The sequence below is a fragment of the Pelophylax lessonae genome (assembly GCF_965119305.1).
Source record: "Pelophylax lessonae genome assembly, chromosome: 3".
In the NCBI taxonomy this organism is placed as follows: Eukaryota; Metazoa; Chordata; class Amphibia; order Anura; family Ranidae; genus Pelophylax; species Pelophylax lessonae.
The window spans coordinates 51,817,992-51,839,891 of NC_138770.1; the positions used below are offsets into that span (position 1 = coordinate 51,817,992).

At 45.0% G+C, this 21,900-nt stretch overlaps 1 protein-coding gene across 2 annotated transcripts in view; it reads right to left on the bottom strand.

Annotated features, from left to right (window-relative positions):
• The window catches only part of MSRA (methionine sulfoxide reductase A), a 581,463-nt gene that overhangs the window by 272,813 nt on the left and 286,750 nt on the right, over nucleotides 1-21,900 (bottom strand). For both annotated transcript variants that reach the window (XM_082249518.1, XM_082249519.1), the window contains one exon: nucleotides 21,653-21,721. In XM_082249518.1, coding sequence (XP_082105644.1) covers nucleotides 21,653-21,721 — 69 coding nt within the window. The remainder of the gene's footprint in view (nucleotides 1-21,652; nucleotides 21,722-21,900) is intronic.

The window sequence follows — 21,900 nt, forward strand, 5'->3', positions numbered from 1 at the left end:
TTTCGGCTTGTTAGTATGATGCTTCCGACAGCCGACAGCGCACTTTCGGCCGAACAGAATCTGTCGTGCAAGCATTAAAATTTTTGTATGCCGGCACCAGAACGGCCGATTGTTCGCCAGTCAGTACAGAATTCGGCCGACAGACAACAGATTTGCAAGGCTGGGCATGCTCAGAAGAAAAAAAGACAAGGAAAGTTAACCATCACATGACATCACTTCTGCAGTCGGCTGTTGTTGGCCGACAAAATTCGTGCGCAGTCTTTTGCACTTTTCAGCCAACAGGACAGCACCGGACAAAAGACGGTCGATCGTTCGGCCGACATTCGGTACGTGTGTACGGGGCTTAAAGGAGTAGTCTGAAGCCCCATTCCACAAAATGCCAGAATTTAGCCAATTGAAATACCTTTTCAATGTCGCCACTTTCAAGAAAATCGGCCCAGCGGTTATTCTTTTATTCCCTCCAGCGGGTTTTCTTCTATGGCCGCCATGATAAAACTACCTCTCCCAGCATGCCCGCTCATCTCTTCCGGTAATCTCCTGCCCTCCCCCTGTGACTCCTCCGCTCGGCCCCCTCCCTAAATTATAATATTACACGCCCCCTCCTCTCGCACCTATTTCCCTATCCCCGCCTCGTAAAATACGTCCTCTTCTATTGGCTTGCCGAGCTCCAATGAGCTTTCGGCCGCCGCCGCTGCGTGCGTGCGCACACACGCGTCATCTAGCGATGTAAGCACGTAAAGAGACGTGCTGTGAATAAGCGTACAATGGACTTCTGTAGAAATTTACTATCCGTAGATTTTTCTACGGTCGGACGTGCGCATGCGCGGTACGTAACCGCTGATTGGAGGACAGCGCTCCAATCGGCGTTTGCTGAGCTGAGCCAATGACAGCTCAGCTCAGCGCATATATGCATAAATTAGGTCAGGGGGAGTATTCGACTCCGGGTGTGGAGGCTGGCGCAGCCCGCAGTGACTCCTGGGATCGATGAGTCACCGGGCGAAGATGGCGGCGGATGAAGAAGAAAGAAGTCGAGCGTCATCAAAAGACCCAGCTTCCGGCCGGAGAGAAAAACGAGGAGAAGACCGGGAAGAAGACCATAAGGAAAACGTGAGTATATTTGAATGTGTTATAACTTTGTGTGATGCTCTATTTCCCCCAGAAACACTTTGCTTCAGACTACTCCTTTAAGACTGGGAGGGAAAGGGGCAGCACGGGGAGCAAATGTGCTGACAAAAAACATAAAGAGGACAGAGCAGAGTGAGCAGGGGCATGGTACAATCAGTCTCTAAGGCTACTGTTGAACTGTCCAATCAGCTGGTTGGGGTAAAGAGGAGCTCACGAGTGTTTGGATCCTAGTCCGATCCTATCCAAATGATCCCACCAGGAAGCTGGTATCTGTACTGTGCCAATCACAAGTAGGAATGAGGTCAGGTGTGCTGACCCTGCCTGAGCTATCCTATCAGGAAGCTGTCAAGGCCAACAGCCAGTTGTTGGTGGCAGTGGAATTCCCAACCGCATGGCTGAACATTTGCAAGGGGCGTGTCAGTACGTATGGTTGCATGGCAGGGAATGCCTTCGTGGCCTAAGATGGGCTGTTGGTTTTGATGGCTTACTGACTGGTTCTGGCTTGAGTCCAAACACCCATAGGCAGCATAAGATACCCGAGCCTGAAACCACTCAAAAAAAAAAAAAGTGGAAAAATGATTTTAGTATAAACACTGCTTTATCCATATAAGGATTGATACCTCCACAACTTATGAAATTCAATGTAACAAAGAAAAACACGGGAGACCTCAAGAATGAGGAAGAACCTCAGAAAAAAAGCAGTAGTAAAGGAGGACCAACAGCAGTTTAAATAATACAAAAAACAAATTTTTATTGAAAAAGTTAATAGTACACATAATACAAGGATGCAACACAAACCAAACACCATTAAAAACACTCAAGCAGCATGTACACAGTGTTGGACTTCCCATGGGCCCCATTCACTCCAGCTTGCATACCACTGGTATCTTCCTAGGAGATAAACAGATAAAGAATCAATGGGAATGTTGTGTATGAAAAAAACTCAAATCAAAAATTATCATGAAAAATCTATCAATATGATCCGGAAAGAAAAAGAGTCCATAATCTCCAGATAGCCCAAAAAAAAAAGGGAGGTGGGTGAAGAGCACAATAGAGGAGTTTACATGTATCCAAGGATGATGGTGTAAGAAGGAAACTTGTATCTCACCAGGCTCATCAAGGGAAGCAATGACGGAAAAATGGCTGCTAATGAAAGGAGTGGTTGGTAGCGGAAACTCAGGTACTTAAAGTTTTTCTCCGCCTTTAACAAGTAAACGGGCAACCTGCTTCATACGCAATGTTCTCCCGCATGATACCCACATGCACTGACAAAACTGATTGCACCAACTTGTATTGAGTCTTCAACATATCAGTCTAAATCAGGGGTGGGGAACCTTTTTTCTGCCAAGGGCCATTTTGGGTATTTATAAAATCATTCGGGGGCCGTACAAAATTATCAACTTAAAAATGTGCCTGTTATATTTGGTCAAAATTTTAATTAACTCACCCCTAATGTGATGGCTGCAACTGCTTCTCTTTGGTGAAGTGTGTGATGTTAGCTGGTATTGATGATGTTGCTACTAGCAACTGGTTTTCCAGGTTTGCATTGGTCAGTCTGGAGCGCAGTCGACTTTGTGGTGGTAAGTTTTGAAAATAACTGCTTGCGGGTAATGCTGGTGGGTATAGCTGGCTGGTACTGCTGGTGGGTACAGCTGGCTGGTACTGCTGTGGGTACTGCTGGGTCAAGCTGGTACTGCTGGCTTGTACTGTGTTGTGGGTACTGCTGGCTGGTACTGCTGGCTCAGGCTGGTACTGCTGTGGGTATTGCTGATTCAGGTTGGTACTGTGCTGTAAGTACTGCCTTGGGTACTGCTGGCTCAGGCTGGTACTGCTAGCTTGTACTGCTGGCTCAGGCTGGTACTGCTGTGGGTACTGCTGGCTGGTATTGCTGAGGGTACTGCTGGCTGGTACTGTGCTGTAGGTACTGCTGGCTGGTACTGTTGTGGGTACTGCTGACTCTGGCTGGTACTTTTGTGCGTACTATTGGCTCTGGCTGGTACTGCTGTGGGTACTGCTGGTTCTGCTGAGGGTACTGCTGGCTCTGGCTGGTACTGCTGTGGGTACTGCTGGCTCTGGCTTATACTGCTGTGGGTACTGCTGGCTCTGGCTCATACTGCTGTGAGTACTGCTTGCTCTGGCTTATACTGCTGTGTGTACTGCTGGCTCTGGCTGGTACTGCTGGCTCTGGCTGGTACTGCTGTGTGTGCTGCTGGCGGGAAATGCTGGCTAGCAGCAGTGCCACGCTGGAGGAAGAGGCAATGTTTCCTGTATTGGTCACAGGTGGAGTGCATTTGATATCACTGCGCCTGTGACTCACTCAGACTGTCAGAACGGAGCCGGAACTATACAGGAAGCATTGGCTCCATTCTGACAAATCAGCTGAGAGACAAAGACTCAGCTGCATGGGGGGCCGGACCAAATGACTTTGAGGGCCGCATGAGGCCCCTGGGGCGTAGGTTCCCCACCCCTGGTCTAAATGTAATGCTGGTCAGGGTCACACGAACATGAAAAGGAATTGAAGAAGTGCCCAACGGCCTCTCGCCACACTTGTATGTCCGGACACCCTACTCGCTTCATGATAGAGTCTATGTACTTCCCTGGTTGAAGACAAATTCAGACTCTGGCCAAATGTCCTAGCCATACAGTAATGCAGTGTAACCTTGGACAAAATCCCCAGATCTCTGAATCCCGTGTATCAACTATTCTTTTAAGTCTGGCGTGCAAAGGTACGCACAAACCAGAAGTGGCTCCAATAACCGGTGGAACGCAAGTTGGAATGCAGGGTTCTGCGCGCTGCTGACATTTGGCCAGAGTCTGGATTTGTCTTCAACCAGGGAAGTATATGGACTCTATCATGAAGGGTGTTCGGAAATACAAGTGTGGTGAGCGGACGTTGGACATTTCTTCAATTCCTTTTCATGTTCGTGTGACCCTGACCAGCATTACATTGAAACTCATATGTTGAAGACTCAATACAAGTTGGTGCAATCAGTTTTGTCAGTGCATGTGGGTATCATGCGGGAGAACATTGGGTATGAAGCAGGTTGCCCGTTTACTTGTTAAAGGCGGAGAAAAACCTTGTTAAGTATCTGACTTTCCGCTACCAACCACTCCTTTCATTAGCAGCCATTTTTCCGTCATTGCTTCCCTTGATGAGCCTGGTGAGATACAAGATTCTTACAGCTGCCGTTCTTACACCATATCATCCTTGGACACATGTAAACTCCTCCATTGTGCTCTCCACCCACCTCCCTTCATTTTTATTTGGGCTATCTGGAGATTATGGACTCTTTTTCTTTTGGGATCATATTGATAGATTTTTCATGATAATTTTTGATTTGAGTTTTTTTTCATACACAACATTCCCATTGATTCTTTATCTGTTTATCTCCTAGGAAGATACCAGTGGTATGCAAGCTGGAGTGAATGGGGCCCATGGGAATTCCAACACTGTGTACATGCTGCTCGAGTATTTTTAATGGTTTTTGGTTTGGGTTGCATCCTTGTATTATGTGTACTATTAACTTTTTTAATATAGATTAGTATTTTGTATTATTTAAACTGCTGTTGGTCCTCCTTTACAACTGCTTTTTTTTGGAGGGTCTTCCTCATTCTTGAGGTCTCCGGTGTTTTCCTTTGTTACATTGAGTCCAAACACTCCTGAGCTCATCCCTACTTGTGATTGGCACAGTACAGATAGCAGCCTCCTGGTGGGATTGCCATATCCGTGCATCAGTAGTTTCACTGGAAGGAAAAATTACCTGTGCTTCATTCTCCAGCTACCCTAGTAATGACAGGAGTTATAGCATAGTCACTCCAGCCGTTAGGACAGTTAAAGAACAGGGCACTGACAAGCTTTCAGAACCCCCTCCCCCCTCCACATGACAACAGTTTGGCCTGGGTGGGAGCCTCTTCTGCCCCCACCCCTTGTCCCAGCCCTGGATGAGCTATTCCTCTGCCCTCTCCTCCTATCATATTTTTCCATCAGCTCATGCAGCACACTAGACTGGCTTCCAAAGCTACATTTTCCCCATTTTCCATTCTGAGCTCTGCTGTATAAAGGATTGCAAGAGGTTGCTACGTCTACTGCTTGCATTACCATTTAAAGTGAATTTAATGTGAATCTGTACCTAGATCATGCACACTAAAAGATTTACCTATTCTTAACAGGCAGTAAAAGCACTTTAAACCAACCCACATTCATCTCTGTAGCTATAGGCATTGTGGAGTTTACACTGAAATCTCAGTTTCTTCTGTGAGAGCAGAAGCTTGGCAGCCTTACAGCACTCCAATGTAAACACACAGATGGATTCTATAAGCCAGGGGTAGGCAACCCTGGAGGTCTGCCTGAACAACATGGAAGTGATAAAAGACAAGCAGGGGGCAAAGCACTTTTTTTTTCTTTTACAGAGATAACCTAGCAAGGCCATAATTAAAAAGTAAGGAAGGTTTTAAGAGTTCAGGGGTCAGTAGTAATTAACAGAGAGTGCAGAGGTCAGTAGTATTGTAGCATGTATAACAACCCCTCCGGTTGTCATGTTAGGCTTTTGGTGAATGGCTAGTTCAACCGCCTGTTTTTACCACCCTCCTGCAACCCATGTATAATAGGCCTAAGAGAAAATGTAGAATAGAACTGCAAATTGGAATTTATAAGCACACCACCAGAAATGGTTGATCTGGGGAACATTTGTTTGCCTTAGGAGGTTGAGAAGGATTGTTCTCCATGTTAGAACAAATTGGACAATTCTTTATAGCAGCTATTCTCAACAGGGCTCCAAGGAACTCTTTGGTTCCTCCAGAGGTTGCTAGACATTTCCTGAATTGTGGCTAGTTGACTTTCTATCTTATGGTGCATTCATAGTTCCAGGTCCATTGCCACTTGGCAAAGTCACCAGAGATGCTTGATCCGGGGCATATCTGATTGTCTTAGGAGATCAGAAAGAACTGTTCCCCATGTTGGATCAAACTGGAACATTCTTTATAGCAGGCATTCTCAATCAAGGTTCCTCCAGAGGTTGCTAAGGGTTTCTTGAGCTGAGACTAGTTAACTTTCTATCTGATGGTGCACTTATAGTTCCAGGTCTATTGCCACTTGGCAAAGCCACCAGAGATGCTTGATCCGGGAAATATCTTATTGCCTTAGGAGATCAGGAAGGACTGTTCCCCATGTTGGATCAAACTGGACCATTCTTCATAGTAGGCATTCTCAACCAGGGTTCCACGGTTCCCTAGGGTTCCTCCAGAGGTTGCTAGGGATTTTTTGAGATGTGGCTAGTTAACTTTCTATCTGATGGTGCCTTCATAGTTCCAGATCCATTTCTACTTGGCAGAGCCACCAGAGATGGTTGATCTAGGGAATATCGGATTGCCTTAGGAGATCAGAAAGGATTGGTACCCATGTTGGAACAAATTGAACCATTCTCTATAGCGATTTCAACCAGGTTTCTGTGGAGCCCTAGAGGTTCCCTGAGCTGTGACTAGTCGATCATATACCTGTTGGTGCCTTCATAGTTCCAGGTCCATTGCCACTTGGCAGAGCCACTAGCATGACTCCAATGATCTTTTTCCGTCTGACTATAAGGGTGGCATTCTAACCACCACTGTAATGAGTCATTCCTTTCACTGACCACCAATGTAAGGGACATTTTCCATATTAAACCTGAAGGACTAATTCTAGCAGAGGTTCCTGGACACTTCCTGGAAAATAATTACAAAGGGTTCTATTGGGGTATAAAAAGTTAAGAAAGACTGCTTCATAGGGGCCTTTTTCTCTTTCTCTGGATCAATTATCAGTATAGGGCTCAGTATATGGAGGTTTTCTGTTTATTTATTCTATTGGTTGTGCTCGATGCATTTGTGTCTTTTTTTCATCCGGAATAACTATTTGACTGTGTAGCACTCTGTATTATTTGAGATTTACATAATCAGCCAGCCTTGCTCTTTGCCTTCTTCAGAGAAAGCAGCTGGAAGCCTTAATCAAGGAAATGCTGTTCTCCCTGCCTACTACTTTTACCTTCCCTGACCTTCGATGTCCGGAACAGACCCAGAGATGGCTGAACCCTCTGATCTTCTATAGCAGGGAACTCAAAACTTTCCAAACCCAAGGGCAGTTTACTACCCTTTAAATTTTAGGGGGGCGGGGTAGTGGCAAGCAAGAGTAGAAAATGTCCTGGTGCCAGTGGGAGTATACAATGCTTCATCTTTGGTATTAGGAAGAGGAATAATGCCCCATCATTGGTGTCAGTGGGAGTAGTGCCCCATTATTTGTAGAATTGGGAAGAATAGAGCCCCATTATTTGTATCAGTGGGAAGAATAGAGCTTCATCATTGGTGTCAGTGAAAGAAATAGTGCCCCATCATTGGTGTCAATAAGAGGAAGAGTGCCCCATCATCGGTGTCAGTGGGAGTAATAGTGCCCCATCATTGTTATCAATAGGAGGAATAGTGCCCCATCATTGGTGTCAGTGGGAGGAATAGTGCCCCATCATTGTTCTCAATAGGAGGAATAGTGCCCCATCATTGGTGTCAGTGGGAGGAATAGTGCCCCATCATTAGTATCAGTGTAAGGAATGGTACCCCATCATTGGTGTCGTTGGGAGGAATAGTGACCCATTATTGGTGTCAGTGGGAGGAATAGTGAACCATTATTGGTGTCAGTGGGAGGAATTGTGCTCCATCATTAGTAGCAGTAAAATAAATTGTGCCCCATCATTGGTGTCAGTGGGAGAAATAGTGCCCCATCATTGGTGTCAGTGGAAGTAATAGTGCCCCATCGTTGGTGTCAGTGTAAAGAATAGTTCCCCATCATTGGTGTCAGTCGGAGGAATAGTGTCCCATCATTGGTGTCAGCGGAAGGAATAGTGCCCCATTATTGGTGTCAATAGGAGGAATAGTGCTCCATCAGTGGTGTCAGTGGGAGTAATAGTGCCCCATCATTGGTGTCAGCTGGTGGAATAGTGCCCCATTAATGGTGTCAGTGAGAGGAATAGTGCCCCATTGTTGGTGTCAATAGGAGGAATAGTGCCCCATTATTGGTATCAGTGGAAGGAATAGTTCCCCATCATTGGTATCAGTGGGAGGAATAGTGCCCATCATTGGTGGGAAGAATAGTGCCCCCCTCCCCAGTGCTCTCCAGCTCCCCCCATGTTCTATGGCTCCTCCAGTGCTCTCCACCCCCCTGTGTTCCCTGGCTCCTGTTCTCGACCTCCAGTTCCCCCCCAGTGCTCTCCAGTCCCCCCCTTCCCCAGTGCTCTCTGGCTCCCCAGTGATCTTTGGCTCCCACAGTGCTTTCCACCCCCCTCCCCCTGTGCTCTCCGTCTCCCTGCCCCCCCCCCCCCCGGTGCTCCCCACCCTCCGTGCTCTCCAACCCCCCTGCAATGCTTTTCAGACACCCCCCCATGCTCTCCAGTTCCTTCCCCCGTGCCCTTCAACTCCTCCAGTGCTCTCTGCTCCCCCTGTGCTCTCCGGCCCCCCTAGTGCTCTTCTATCTTCTATCATCACTGCAGTCTCTGACCATCTCTCGTATCATATCAGGAGTCTCTGACCATCTCTTGTATCACGTCCGCAGTCTTTGACCATATCTTTTATCATGTCCCCAGTTTTTGACCATGTCCTGTATCAAGTCTGCATTCTCTGACTATCTCCTTTATCAGGTCTGCAGTCTCTGACCATCTCCTGTGTTATGTCAGCAGTCTCTGCCCATCTCTTGTATCATGTCTGCAGTCTCTGACCATCTTTTGTTTCATGTCTGCAGTCTCTATCTCCTGTAGCATGTCTCCAATGTCTTACTCAAACTTAAACACATTGCTAATTGTATTAGGTTTTTTTTTTTATGCTGAAGGTAGGACTGAGCAGGGGAGGCAGAGAGTGTAAAAGGGGACACTGTGATTAGAGAGAAAGAGGGGTGGGGGGGGTGCAGACTGCAAGGGGCACTGTGATGGAAGGCTGTGAAATTTGTGCAATAAATATTCTTTAAAACATTACAAATTTTGCTGTGGGTTTTTTTACATATAGGATCCGCCCCGGATGTCAAATGCTCTAGGAATGCCACTGGTGGGAACCCCTCGTAATGAGCACAGCAGGTGTAAAGAACCATGGAACCTAGCACAGGGATGGTCGCAACCCCTCATAATAAGCACAGCAGGTGTACAGACCTGGAAACCCAGCACAAGGTTGGTGAGAACCCCTCATAATGAGCACAGCAGGTGTACAGACCTGGAAACTTAGCACAGAGATGGTGGGAACCCCTCATAATGGGCACAGCAGGTGTACAGAGCCAAGAAACCATTACAGGGATGGTGGGAATCCCTCATAATGGACACAGAAGGTGTACAGACCCAGAACTCAGCACAGGGATAGTGGGAACCCCTCATAATGGGCACAGCAGGTGTACAGACCTGGGAACTCAGCACAGGGATGGTGGGAACCCCTCATAATGGGCACAGCAGGTGTACAGTCCCGGGGAACTCAGGACAGGGATGGTGGGAGCCCCTCATAATGGGCACAGCAGGTGTACAGAGCCAAGAACCCATTACAGGGATGGTGGGAATCCCTCATAATGGACACAGAAGGTGTACAGACCCAGGAACTCAGCACAGGGATGGTGTGAACTCCTCATAATGGGCACAGTAGATGTACAGCTTGGAAACCCATCACAGGGATGGTGGGAGCCCCTCATAATGGGCATAGCAGGTGTACAGACCTGGGAACTCAGCACAGGGTGGTGGGAACCCTCATAATAGGCACAACAGGTGTACAGACGCAGGAACTCAGCACAGGGTGGTGGGAACCCCTCATAATGGGCACAGCAGGTGTACAGAGCCAAGAAACCATTACAGGGATGGTGGGAATCCCTCATAATGGACACAGAAGGTGTACAGACCCAGAACTCAGCACAGGGATAGTGGGAACCCCTCATAATGGGCACAGCAGGTGTACAGACCTGGGAACTCAGCACAGGGATGGTGGGAACCCCTCATAATGGGCACAGCAGGTGTACAGTCCCGGGGAACTCAGGACAGGGATGGTGGGAGCCCCTCATAATGGGCACAGCAGGTGTACAGAGCCAAGAACCCATTACAGGGATGGTGGGAATCCCTCATAATGGACACAGAAGGTGTACAGACCCAGGAACTCAGCACAGGGATGGTGTGAACTCCTCATAATGGGCACAGTAGATGTACAGCTTGGAAACCCATCACAGGGATGGTGGGAGCCCCTCATAATGGGCATAGCAGGTGTACAGACCTGGGAACTCAGCACAGGGTGGTGGGAACCCCTCATAATGGGCAAAGCAGGTATACAGTCCTGGGAACTCAGTACAGGGAGGTGGGAACCCCTCATAATGGGCACAACAGGTGTAGGGACCCAGGAACTCAGCACAGGGTGGTGGGAACCCTCATAATAGGCACAACAGGTGTACAGACCCAGGAACTAAGTACAGGGATAGTGGAAAACCACCATAATGGGCGCAGCAGTTGTACAGACCCGGGAACTCCCCAGAGAAAGAAATAGACTGTCAGGTGGTCTCCAGCATCTAAGAAACACTGAAATATAAGGTTTGATCCTTTAAAAATCAACTCCACTTGAAAAGATATGTTTTAGCTTTTTTTTGGTTGCTGCCTTCACAAGGTCAAATGATGGTGTCACAATGATGTGATAGATCCCACCTGCAGAACACTGTGTTAGAACACTCAATTCAATCTATAAATAAAAATGTGCTCTGCGAATGCCACAGTATTTGCATGGCCATCGCGAATAATCCCCATAATGTGTCTGATATGTGTATTTCCTGTGATCGTTATCTCCATCTAGAGGCCATAATGGAATATTTTCCTAAAATAATTAAATCCGAGGCGAAATACTGCATTATGACCACTAGATGGAGCCGATGATCAATGAAAATGCACATATTAGACAGATCATTATTCACAATGGCTGTACAAATGCAGAGGCATTTTTTTTTTTTTTTTAATATATATATATATATATATATATATATATATATATATATATAGAAAGATCCCTTTATGTATTTGTCCAGTTCAGTCCTAAATAAGGTTTGCTGCCTATGTGGATTCTTGTTGTATTCTACATGTCCAGTTCAATCAGAGAACCTGTTTATATAGTGTGGAAGGAGTTATTAGTGACAGGAGGACTTTGGTTTGACTGGTAAAGGCTCCCGGGGAAGGATGGAGGGGGACAGTCTGTAGGTTTATCGTAACGATGAACGAGAAGGTGATCATAGAGTGGATAATTACACAACAGCCATCACCTGGAATTAAGCAGAAGCTCCGTCCAAATCTACTCGGGGGGGCGCTTTAATAACGTTAGTGAAGCGCAGGAGCCCATCCTCATTTTGTTGGCCGTTTTTCACCTTGGCCGGCTCAGGTTTTTAGCATTCTGAATTTTTTTATTTTTCTCGGATACTATCTGCTGGAATTATACGTTCCAGCTTTAGGAATCGGTGCTCCATAGGCGCCATGTAAACTAGAGGCACCAACATAAAGGTGCAGCAGATTTCAGATTTTCCAAAAAAAAAAAAAGTTATTTCTTTATCATTACCACTTATAAGGTAGATTAAAGCTGATATAAAACATACAAATGAAAAACATACCATGTAATATATACATAAATAACAATTTATCCACTTAAGGACTGGGCCAATTTCTGACATTTGTTGTTTACAAGTTAAAATCATTTATTTTTTTGCTAGAAAATTACTTAGAATCCCCAAACATTTTATATATATATATATTTTTTTTTATTTTTTTATTTTTTTTTAGCAGAGACCCTAGAGAATAAAATGGAGATCGTTGCAATATTTTTTATCACACCGTGTTTGCGCAGCGGTCTTACAAACGCAGCTTTTTTGGAAAAAATACATTTTTTTAAATTAACCACTTAAGCCCCAGAAGATTTTACCCCCTTCCTGACCAGGGTTTTTTTTGCGATTTTTTACTGCGTGACTTTAACGGACAATTGCGCGGTCGTGCGACGCTGTATCTAAACTAATTTGGCGTCCTTTTTTTTCCCACAAACAGAGCTTTCTTTTGGTGGTATTTGATCACCTGTGCGATTTTTACTTTTTGCGCTATAAACAAAAAAAGAGCCTAAATTTTGCAAAAACAACAATATTTTTCACATTTTTTTATATGAAATTCCCCCCCAAAAAAATGTAAAAATCTAAATTTTTTAACATTTTTGGCCAATTTGTTTTCTGCTACATATGTTTGGTAATAAAAAAATCGCAAAAAGCGTATTTTGATTGGTTTGCGCAAAAGTTATTGCGTTTACTAACGAAGGGACAGATTTCTGTCATTTTTGGTGTTTTTTTTTTTTTAACGAGTAATGGCGGCGATCTGCGATTTCTTTTGCGGGACTGCGACATTGCGGCAGACAGATCGGACCCTAGACTGACATTTTTGACACTTTTGGGGTTACCAGTGACATTGCTGCAGTAATCAGTGCTATACATATGCACTGTTACTGCAAAATGACACTGGTAGTGAAGGGGTTAACTTTATTTGAGAGGGAGGGGTTATGTGTGTCCCTAGGGGCGTGATTCGAACTGTGATTGGCCGTGGCTTGAAGTGTAGGAACAGTGATCAACGGTCCTACATAGTAGAACCGTATGATCACTGTTTCTACACAGGGGAGAATGACAGGCGGCTTGAACGAGCCGGGGCAGGAGCGCGCCTCCGTGGGCGCGCGCTCGCCCGCTATTGGCTCCCAAGCAAGTGACAGGCTAGTGACTTATATATACGTCACTTTGCCTGGCCGGGGCTGACTGCCGACGTATATTGTCGTGCGGTGGTCGGCAACCGGTTAAAAAAAATAAGAAAATAGTAAAGTTAGCCCAATTTTATTCTGTAATGTGAAAGATGATGTTACGCCGAGTAAATAGCGACCCAACATGTCATGCTTCAATATTGCGCACGCCTGTGGAATGGCGACAAACATTGGTACCTAAAAGTCCCAATAGGCGACATTTTAAAAATGTCTGCAGGTTACCAGTTTAGAATTACAGAGGAGATCCAGGGATAGAATTATTGTTCTTGTTCTAACGATTGCGGCGATACCTCACATGTGTAGATGTGTGGTTTGAACACCGTTTACATATGTGGGCGCAACTTGCGTATGTGTTTACTTCTGCGCACGAGCTAACGGGGATGGGGCACTTTAATTTTTTTTTTTTTCCTGTTTATTTTATCTTTTTTTTTTTTTTACACTGTCCTTTTAAAAAAAATGTTTCTGATTACTTTTATTTCTATTACAAGGAAAGTAAACATCCCTTGTAATAGAAATAAGCATGACAGGACCTCTCTAATGTGAGATCTGGGGTCAAAAAGACCTCACATCTCACATCTACACCAGAAAGCAAAAAAAAAAAATGGGCTCCAAGGCAATAGAGTGTAGTGGTGGCCATCTTGCCCTCACTTGACTTCCTGCCTGAGAGGACAGAGGACGGGATCGTTTTCCCTGCTACCGACGGCTCCGGTAAGTAGGGAAAACGACCGGTAAGTGTCGGGAGGGGGGCACTTCTCCCGCCGCTCAAAAAGGTGATCCTGCGGCGAATCTGCCACTGGGACCACCCTTATGTTAAAGCCCGCCGTTTACAAGAATACCAAATTATAGCAGCTATTTGTTGCCATAACCCCGGTATTTAACGTCAAAGTACCGGCGTAAATACATAGTGGGGGGTCCGTAAGCGGTTAATTGGTCATTTTTATTCATTTACAAAGGACAGAAAGAAGAATACGGGAGAAAAATCCAAATCAAACCAATACTTGTTTGTGACTATCCTTGGCTTCAATTCTTCCACTTGCAGAAAGTCAGGGAATTTGTAGGATTTGAGTCAGGTGTATGAATAGCCAATAATACCAAGCAGATGCTAATGATCATCAATTAGTCCTTATCCACTTGCCGACCAGCCGCTGCCTATATAGGGCGACAGGTCGGCAGGTTCCCGCAAATCGCCGTACCTGTACGGTGGTCCTGGGGAGCAATCCCAGGGGCGTGCGCCCACTCGCCAGTGGGGAGGCCGATCCACGGGGCTGGTGGCCGCGACTGCTGCCGGGCACCCGCGATTGCTCCCCATGGAGAGAGAATGGCGGTCTGCTGTTGTAAACACAGCAGACCATTGTTCTCTCAGCAATCAATGCAGAGCTCCCGTGATCCTCCTAGTTAGGATCACATGTCTCTGTATTGATTTTACAAGCCCATCCCCCACACAGTTAGAAAACACCCCCCTAGGCTCACACTTAACCCTTTGATCACCCCTGGGTTAACCCCTTCCCTGCCAGTGTCATTATTACAATAACAGTGCATATTTTTAGCACTGATTACTGTAGTAATGTCACTGGTCCCCCCAAAAGTGTCAGTTAGGGGTCCAATCTGTCTGCCGCAATGTCGCAGTCCCGCTAAAAATCGCTGATCGCCGCCATTACCAGTAAAATAAATAAATAAAAATGACATAAATCTTTTCCCTAGTTTGCAGACGTGATAACTTTTCAATCCGATCAAAATACGCTTATTGGGATTTTTTTTTACCAAAAATATGTAGCAGAATACAAATCGGCCTAAAATGATGAAAAAATTAGATTTTTACATTTTTTTTTGGGGGGGGGGGGGGGGAATGTTATATAGCAGAAAGTAAAAAATATATATTTTTTTTTTCAGAATTGTTCCTTTTTTTTGTTTATAGCGCAAAAAATAAAAATCGCACAGGTGATCAAATACCACCAAAAGAACGATCTATTTGTGGGGAAAAAAGGACATCAATTTTATTGTGGTACAGCGTCGCACGACCACGCAATTGTCCGTTAACATAGCACAGTGCCAAATCACAAAATATGGCCTGGTCATTAAGGGGGTAAAACCTGGTCCAGAAGTGGTTAAAGCATGACATATTAGGTATCTATTTACTCGGTGTAATATCATCTTTTAGGCCCCCTTCACACAGGCAGACCGTTCATATCCGCCTGTCAGTTTTTGTTGGCGGATCTGAACGGTCACCCCATGCATCTCTATGGGGCATTGGATGTCAGCGGAGACATGTCCGCTGACATCCGATCCGTCAAATCGGGACGGACAGAAACCCTATTTTCCACCCGTCCAGCGGATCGGATGAGAACGGACAGACGCTCCATTCCCATCCGATTCCCCTATAGAGAACAGCAGGGACCTGAAAGCTCTGTCTCTGCACACAGCGCGGGGAACAGCTGTCATCCTCCTGCTTAGCGGGGGATCGGCGGATCGATCCCCCGCTGAGAAAAAAACGGAGGCCGTCTGACGTGTGTGAAAGAGCCCTTAGTCCCGGTTCACACTACCGCGACTGGTCAGCCTGACAATCGCGGTCCATTCTGTGCTACAGGAACCGTTCTAATAGGAGCGTCTCAAGTCGCTCCGACTTAGAAAATAGGTCCTGTACTACTTCGGGCGACATTGGAGCGACTTGCATTGATTTCCATTATGTGAAGTCCGTGCAAGTCGCGTCGAAGTCGCGGTGCACGCGACTACACAGGTCGCCCCCGAAGTCGGATTGCCATAGTGTGAACCGACACTTATAGTTTACCAAACAATTGGGTATTATATTGTTTGTGTGCACTAAAATTGAATTACAGTATATCTTTTCCAACAAAAAATTGCTTTCGAAAAACCGCTGCGCAAATATTGCGTGACATAAAAAAAAAAAAAAATTGAGAAACCCATCATTTTATTCTCTGGGGCCTCTGCTTAGAAAAGTACATAATGTTTGTGGGTTCTAAGCATTTTCCTAACAAAAAAAATGCAGATTTTTACATGCAGGAGAGAAGTGTCAGAATCGGCTCGGGCAGCAACTGGTTAAATAAACCGGCCTGGGAATTCAATAGGGCATCAATGACCTCAAGCTAAAGGTTTACCCGCACGCTGCTATTATATCCATTCCATACACACATACTGTATATATTATATACGTGTGCCTCCTTGGAGCTCGGGATTATAAATGGCTGGCTGTATTTTGTTAGAACGCACAAATATTACGCTAAGTGGAGAAAGATTGAGATTTACGGCGACATAACAACTGGCGCTGTGAGCGGCGAGAGTAATTTCAGGTTGCCAAACGTCTGTGCGTTTATTTCGCCGGTATAAACGCCTCCCCGCCACTCTCCTCTGGGGAGAGATTTAACAGGACAATGGAAACAAATGACATTTATTTTAACATATTTTAAACTTCTTTTCAGTGCCGGGGACAGAACTTGATTTCAGAGCCGACCGCATTTGTCACATAAATCCGCGCAGCTTTAGAAAAATAAAAAGGTAGACTGCTGAGGGCTATGACAATATTTCCTGCACTTGAAATTTTTTTTTTTGTAACCACCCAGCCTTCTGGCCCCCGCTGCCTGAACTCTGCCTTAATTCAATGCCTGAAAACTAAAGTGGAGCTCCAAAAAAAAAAAAAAAGAATTTGAATAAAGAAATGTTCTGCGGTGTCCTTACTGGAAACATTTCTTCTCAGGTCCTGTCCTAGTAATCCTGGGACTAACAGGGAATAACAGGAAAGGCCCCTCATGGTCAAAGAGTCCAAAATGTTTTTTTGAGCCAATGTGGCCCTGTGTCTGGGATACTCTAAGAAACATCTTCATTGAGAGCCAGCAGCCAACACTTTGCGCAACTACTGGCTTTCAATCACAACTGTCAAATCTTTACTACTGTGTCCCTAACAGAGACATTTCTGCTCATGGCCTGTCCTAGTGATACGTCAGGCAGTGAAAGGAAAGGTCAACAAGAATATTGAAGGAAATATATGTAAGCCTCATTATGTAGCTGGCAGAAGGAGCGCCACTTCCATTGTCAAGGAGTTCAAAATATTTTTTTGAGCCAATGGGAACCTGTGCAGGTGATGCTCTAAAGGCCCGTACACACGCACCGATTGTTGGCCGTAAATAGTCGGCCAACGTCCGATCGGCCGATTATCAGCTTGTTAGTATGATGCTTCAGACAACCGACTGCGACTTTTCGGCCGAACAAAATCTGGTGTGCAGGCTATAAAATTTTTGTTGGCCAACAAAGAACGTCCGATTGTTCGTCAGTCAGTACAGATTTCGGCCGACAAAAATGTGATGATCAAGACTGGGCATGCTCAGAGAAGAAAAAACACACGAAAAGTAAACCAGAACATGACATCACTTCTGAAGTTGGTTGTTGTTGGCCGACAAAATTCGTGTGCAGTCTTGAGCACTTTTCAACCAACAAAACAACACCGGACAAAAGACAGCTGAACGGCCGGCCGACAATAGGTACGTGTGTACGGGGCTTTAGAAACATCCTCTTCTTTGAGAGCCAACACATTGTGCGGCTACTGGCTTTCAATCCCGGCTGTCACTGTCAATTCTTTACTTGTCCCTAATGGAATCATTTCTTTGCACGTCTTATCCTGATGATGCATCAGGGAATTAAAGGAAAGTTCCTCAACTAGAACACTGAAGTGAATATACGTAAGCCTGAATATGTAGAAAGCGCCAATCCAATGGTCAGAGTCCAAAATATATATATATTTTTTGAGCTCATGAGCCAGTGTGGCCCTGTGCCAGGGATATTCTACGAAACATCCTCTTTGACGGCCAGCAACCGACATTTTGCATGGCTATAGGCTTTCAATTCCAGCTGTCAATGACTCAAACCTTTTTTGCGGTGTTCCTACTGGAAACATTTCTGCTCACATCCTGTCCTGGTGATAAGTCAGGCAGTGAAAGGAAAGGTCCCCAACAAGAACACAGAGCGAAATATACATAAGCCTCCAAATGTAGGAAGCAGAATAAGCGCCACCCAATGGTCAAAGAGTCCAAAATGTTATTTTGAGCCAATAAACCAATGTGGCCCAGTGCCCAGGATTCTCTAAGAAACATCCTCGTATTTGAGACTCAGCAGCCAACACTTTGCCCGGCTACTGGCTTTCAATTCTGGCTGTCACTGACTGTCAAGTCTTAACTGCTGGGTCCCGAATGGAAACATTTCTTTGCATGTCTTATCCTGGTGATGCATCAGGGAATAAAAGGAAAGATCCTCAACTAGAACACTGAAGTGAATATACGTAAGCCTCAATATGTAGGAAGCGCCAATCCAATGGTCAGAGTCCAAAATGTTTTTTGTTTTTTTTTTGAGCTAATGAGCCAGTGTGGCCCTGTGCCCGGGATATTCTAAGAAACAACCTCTTTGACAGCCAGCAACCAACATTTTGCGTGGCTATTGGCTTTCAATTCCAGCGGTCAATGACTCAAACCTTTTTTGCTGTGTTCCTACTGGAAACATTTCTTCTCACACCCTGTCCTGGTGATAAGTCAGGCAGTGAAAGGAAAGGTCCCCAACAAGAACACAGAGCGAAATATACATAAGCCTCCAAATGTAGGAAGCAGAAGAAGCGCCACCCCAATGGTCAAAGAGTCCAAAATTTTATTTTGAGCCAATGAAGCAATGTAGCCCAGTGCCCGGGATTCTCTAAGAAACATCCTCCTTTTTGAGACTCAGCAGCCAATACTTTGCCTGGCTATTGGCTTTCAACTCCAGCTGTCAATGACTCAAACCTTTTTTGCTGTGTTCCTACTGGAAACATTTCTTCTCACACCCTGTCCTGGTGATAAGTCAGACAGTGAAAGGAAAGGTCCCCAACAAGAACACAGAGAGAAATATACATAAGCCTCAAAATGTAGAAAGCAGAAGAAGCGCCAACCCATCGGTCAAAGAGTCCAAAATGTTATTTTGAGCCAATGAACCAATGTGGCCCAGTGCCCGAAATTCTCTGAGAAACATCCTCTTCTTTGAGACTCAGCAGCCTACACTTTGCCTCGGCTACTGGCTTTCAATTCTGGCTGTCACTGACTGTCAAGTCTTAACTGCTGTGTCTATAATGGAAACATTTCTTTGCATGTCTTATCTTGATGAGGCGTCAGGGAATAAAAGGAAAGATCCTCAACTAGAACACTGAAGGGAATATACGTAAGCCTCAAGATGTAGAAAGCAGAAGGAACGCCTACCCAATGGTCAGAGTCCAAAATGTTTTTTTGAGCCAATGAGTCAATGTGGCCTTGTGTCGGGGATACTCTAATAAAAATCCATCTGCCAGAAGCCAACACTTTGTACGGCTTCTGGCTTTCAATCCTGGCTGTCACTTTGCGCAGCTACAGGCTTTCAATCCCAGTTGTCACTGACTGTCAAATCTTTACCGCTATGTCCCTAATGGACACATTTCTTCTCACATCTTTTCCTGGTGACACGTCAGGGAGAAAAAACAAAAGTGCTTAACAAGAACACTGAAGGCAATAAGTCTAAATGTGTAAAATGCCAGAAAACCTCCACCCTATGGCCAAAGAGTCCCAAAAATGTTTTAATAGATATTTAATTTGCTAAGATAGCCAATGCGTTCTGGAGTTTAAGACACTCTCCTTTCATTAGGGATTATGTATGAGAGCAGTTAGAGAGGTTGCCCCAGGTGCAGGGATGGACTGACCATTCGGGGATTAGGGCACTGCCCGAGGGCCCAGGGTCAGTAGGGGGCCCAATGAGAGGCTACACACTACAGAAAGAAGCCAGGAACTTCCATGCAGGCTATGCTGTGGTAGATATTTAAATGCCCACTCTATGTGGCTGAGCTGCAATTTGTAGGTGGGGCTTTGTGTGGCTTGAGTGTGGACACAGGGGGCCCCATGATCTCTGATTGCCCGGGGGCCCCATGAGTTGTCAGTCCACCCCTGCCCAGGTGGAAGGCTTGCAGCGTGTGCTGCAGAGTCTCTTATGCATTAGATATTCAGTGAGATAATAGAGCCAGCATATTTCGGGATTTCAGACACTCCCCCTTCATCACAGCTTATGAATTATGTAACCTCAAAATATGGCTGGACTCAACTGAGTTGTTGGATTGACCATTGATTTGGTACTCCTACTGCTTATTACATTTTTGGACCTTTCAGGACCCCATTCTTTGGGAGGGGGGGGCGGGAGGAACTCTATTACATTTGCACAGCCTTAATAAAGTGAGTCAGCTTGATCAATGAGATAGCCATTCACAACATTGGATAATAATAATGGGAGATCTAGAACCTCTTATGCATTCGATCAACCTTTTCAACACAAAGGAACCCTTTAAATAACTTTCCAGTCCCCAGGGAACCCCTGCTAAAAATGTCGACATCTACAACGTAATACATTAGTGTGATGGTCAGCAAAAAGAATGCTCCTTAACCTTATGTTCATTGGGAAGAATTACCCCCTTACATATAGCTAAAAAGATCATTGTGGTCAGTGAGAACTTACCTGACTGCATCTACAATGTGATACATTAGAGTGATGGTCAGTGAGAATAATGCTCCTTACACTTGTGGTCATTGGGAAGAATTACCCCCTTACAAATAGCTAAAACGATCTTTGTTGTCAGTGAGAACTTACCTGAGAGGCAGAAATTGCTCATTGCTCACGGAACCCCTAGAAATCTCTGGAGGAACCGTAGCCAATCCCTGGTGAGGAATGTCTAGAGGGTGGCTGGGGAGGTGATAAATAATCTGGACCCTGGAGAAATTGTTCTTTCCTCTGCAGAGAGGGTTTCAAGCCTCTAGCGCTTTTGCCCTAGAAAGCAGCCTGTGGACTGGGTTGCTGTTCTTTGAGGCCTTAGCTGTGGCAGAGCTGGAGACCTGAAGTGATTTTCTGAGGAGCTGGCTGTAGGAATTCACAATAAGGGAATCTAATCTGGTGAAGAACTATCTTTCACCAGACCATTTCAGAAGGAAGCTGAAAGGTTTGCAGCTGTCCTGGGGTTTTGTGAGTAATGATCTTGAGTTGATTCCTAGTGACTGTGTGCTTGGACTGAGACGGCTCTAATAGGGTCTCAGAGTACTGGCCATTCCCCTGTCCTCAGCAGTATCCTGGACTGGGAGCTTAGAGAAAAGTGTCCTCAAGCCTTTCTCAACTTTTCTATGGCGGAGGAACCCTTGAAATAAACTTTCTGGTCCTCTGCTAAGATTTAATATATCTACAGATCACTGTACATTAGTGTGTTTGTCACTGGGGAAAATGCTTCTTACATTTGTGGTCATTGGTAAGATTTCCCCCTTACAGATAGATAAAATGATCATTGATGTCAGTGGCTAATCTGAAGGGCAGAAATTACTAATTGCTCAAGGAACCCCTAGCAACCTTTGTAAGAACCCTAGCTGAGAAAGGCTGCCTTAGCGTTATTGGAACTGTTGTGTATGGACTGGTGCTTGTAGGTACAAGCAGCCTCTGTACTATTTAGGAAGAACCAACTATTACCAGTGACCCCTACATGGGTAGTGCTACATAGCCATTGGTAAATATACATTGTACTGATATAATTATTATATTATATCAGTGCACTATAATTATATAAAACTATTATTTTATTGCTGTGATTGGATTAAGCATGTTGAAGAGACAACATTAGAGTTACTATTTATTTCTATCACAAAGTTGCATTTATTCTCTAAGAATTGATTGTATTGCTACAATGCTCTATAAATAATAAAAAAAGACTCACCGAATATCGCCATTTGTGTCCCTTCTGGAAAAGGTTCCACCGTTGAATTACCATTAACATGGTGTTTAACTGGAAAATATAACATCAAATATAATTTAGGTCTCCACTAAAACTTATTGCCTTGAATTATACTTTTTACAACATGTTCAAAAAATACAAAAAATAATAAAATACATTTGTACTTTTCCTACATAGTTACATAGTCTGGTTGAAAAAAGACACAAGTCCATCCAGTTCAACCAATAAAA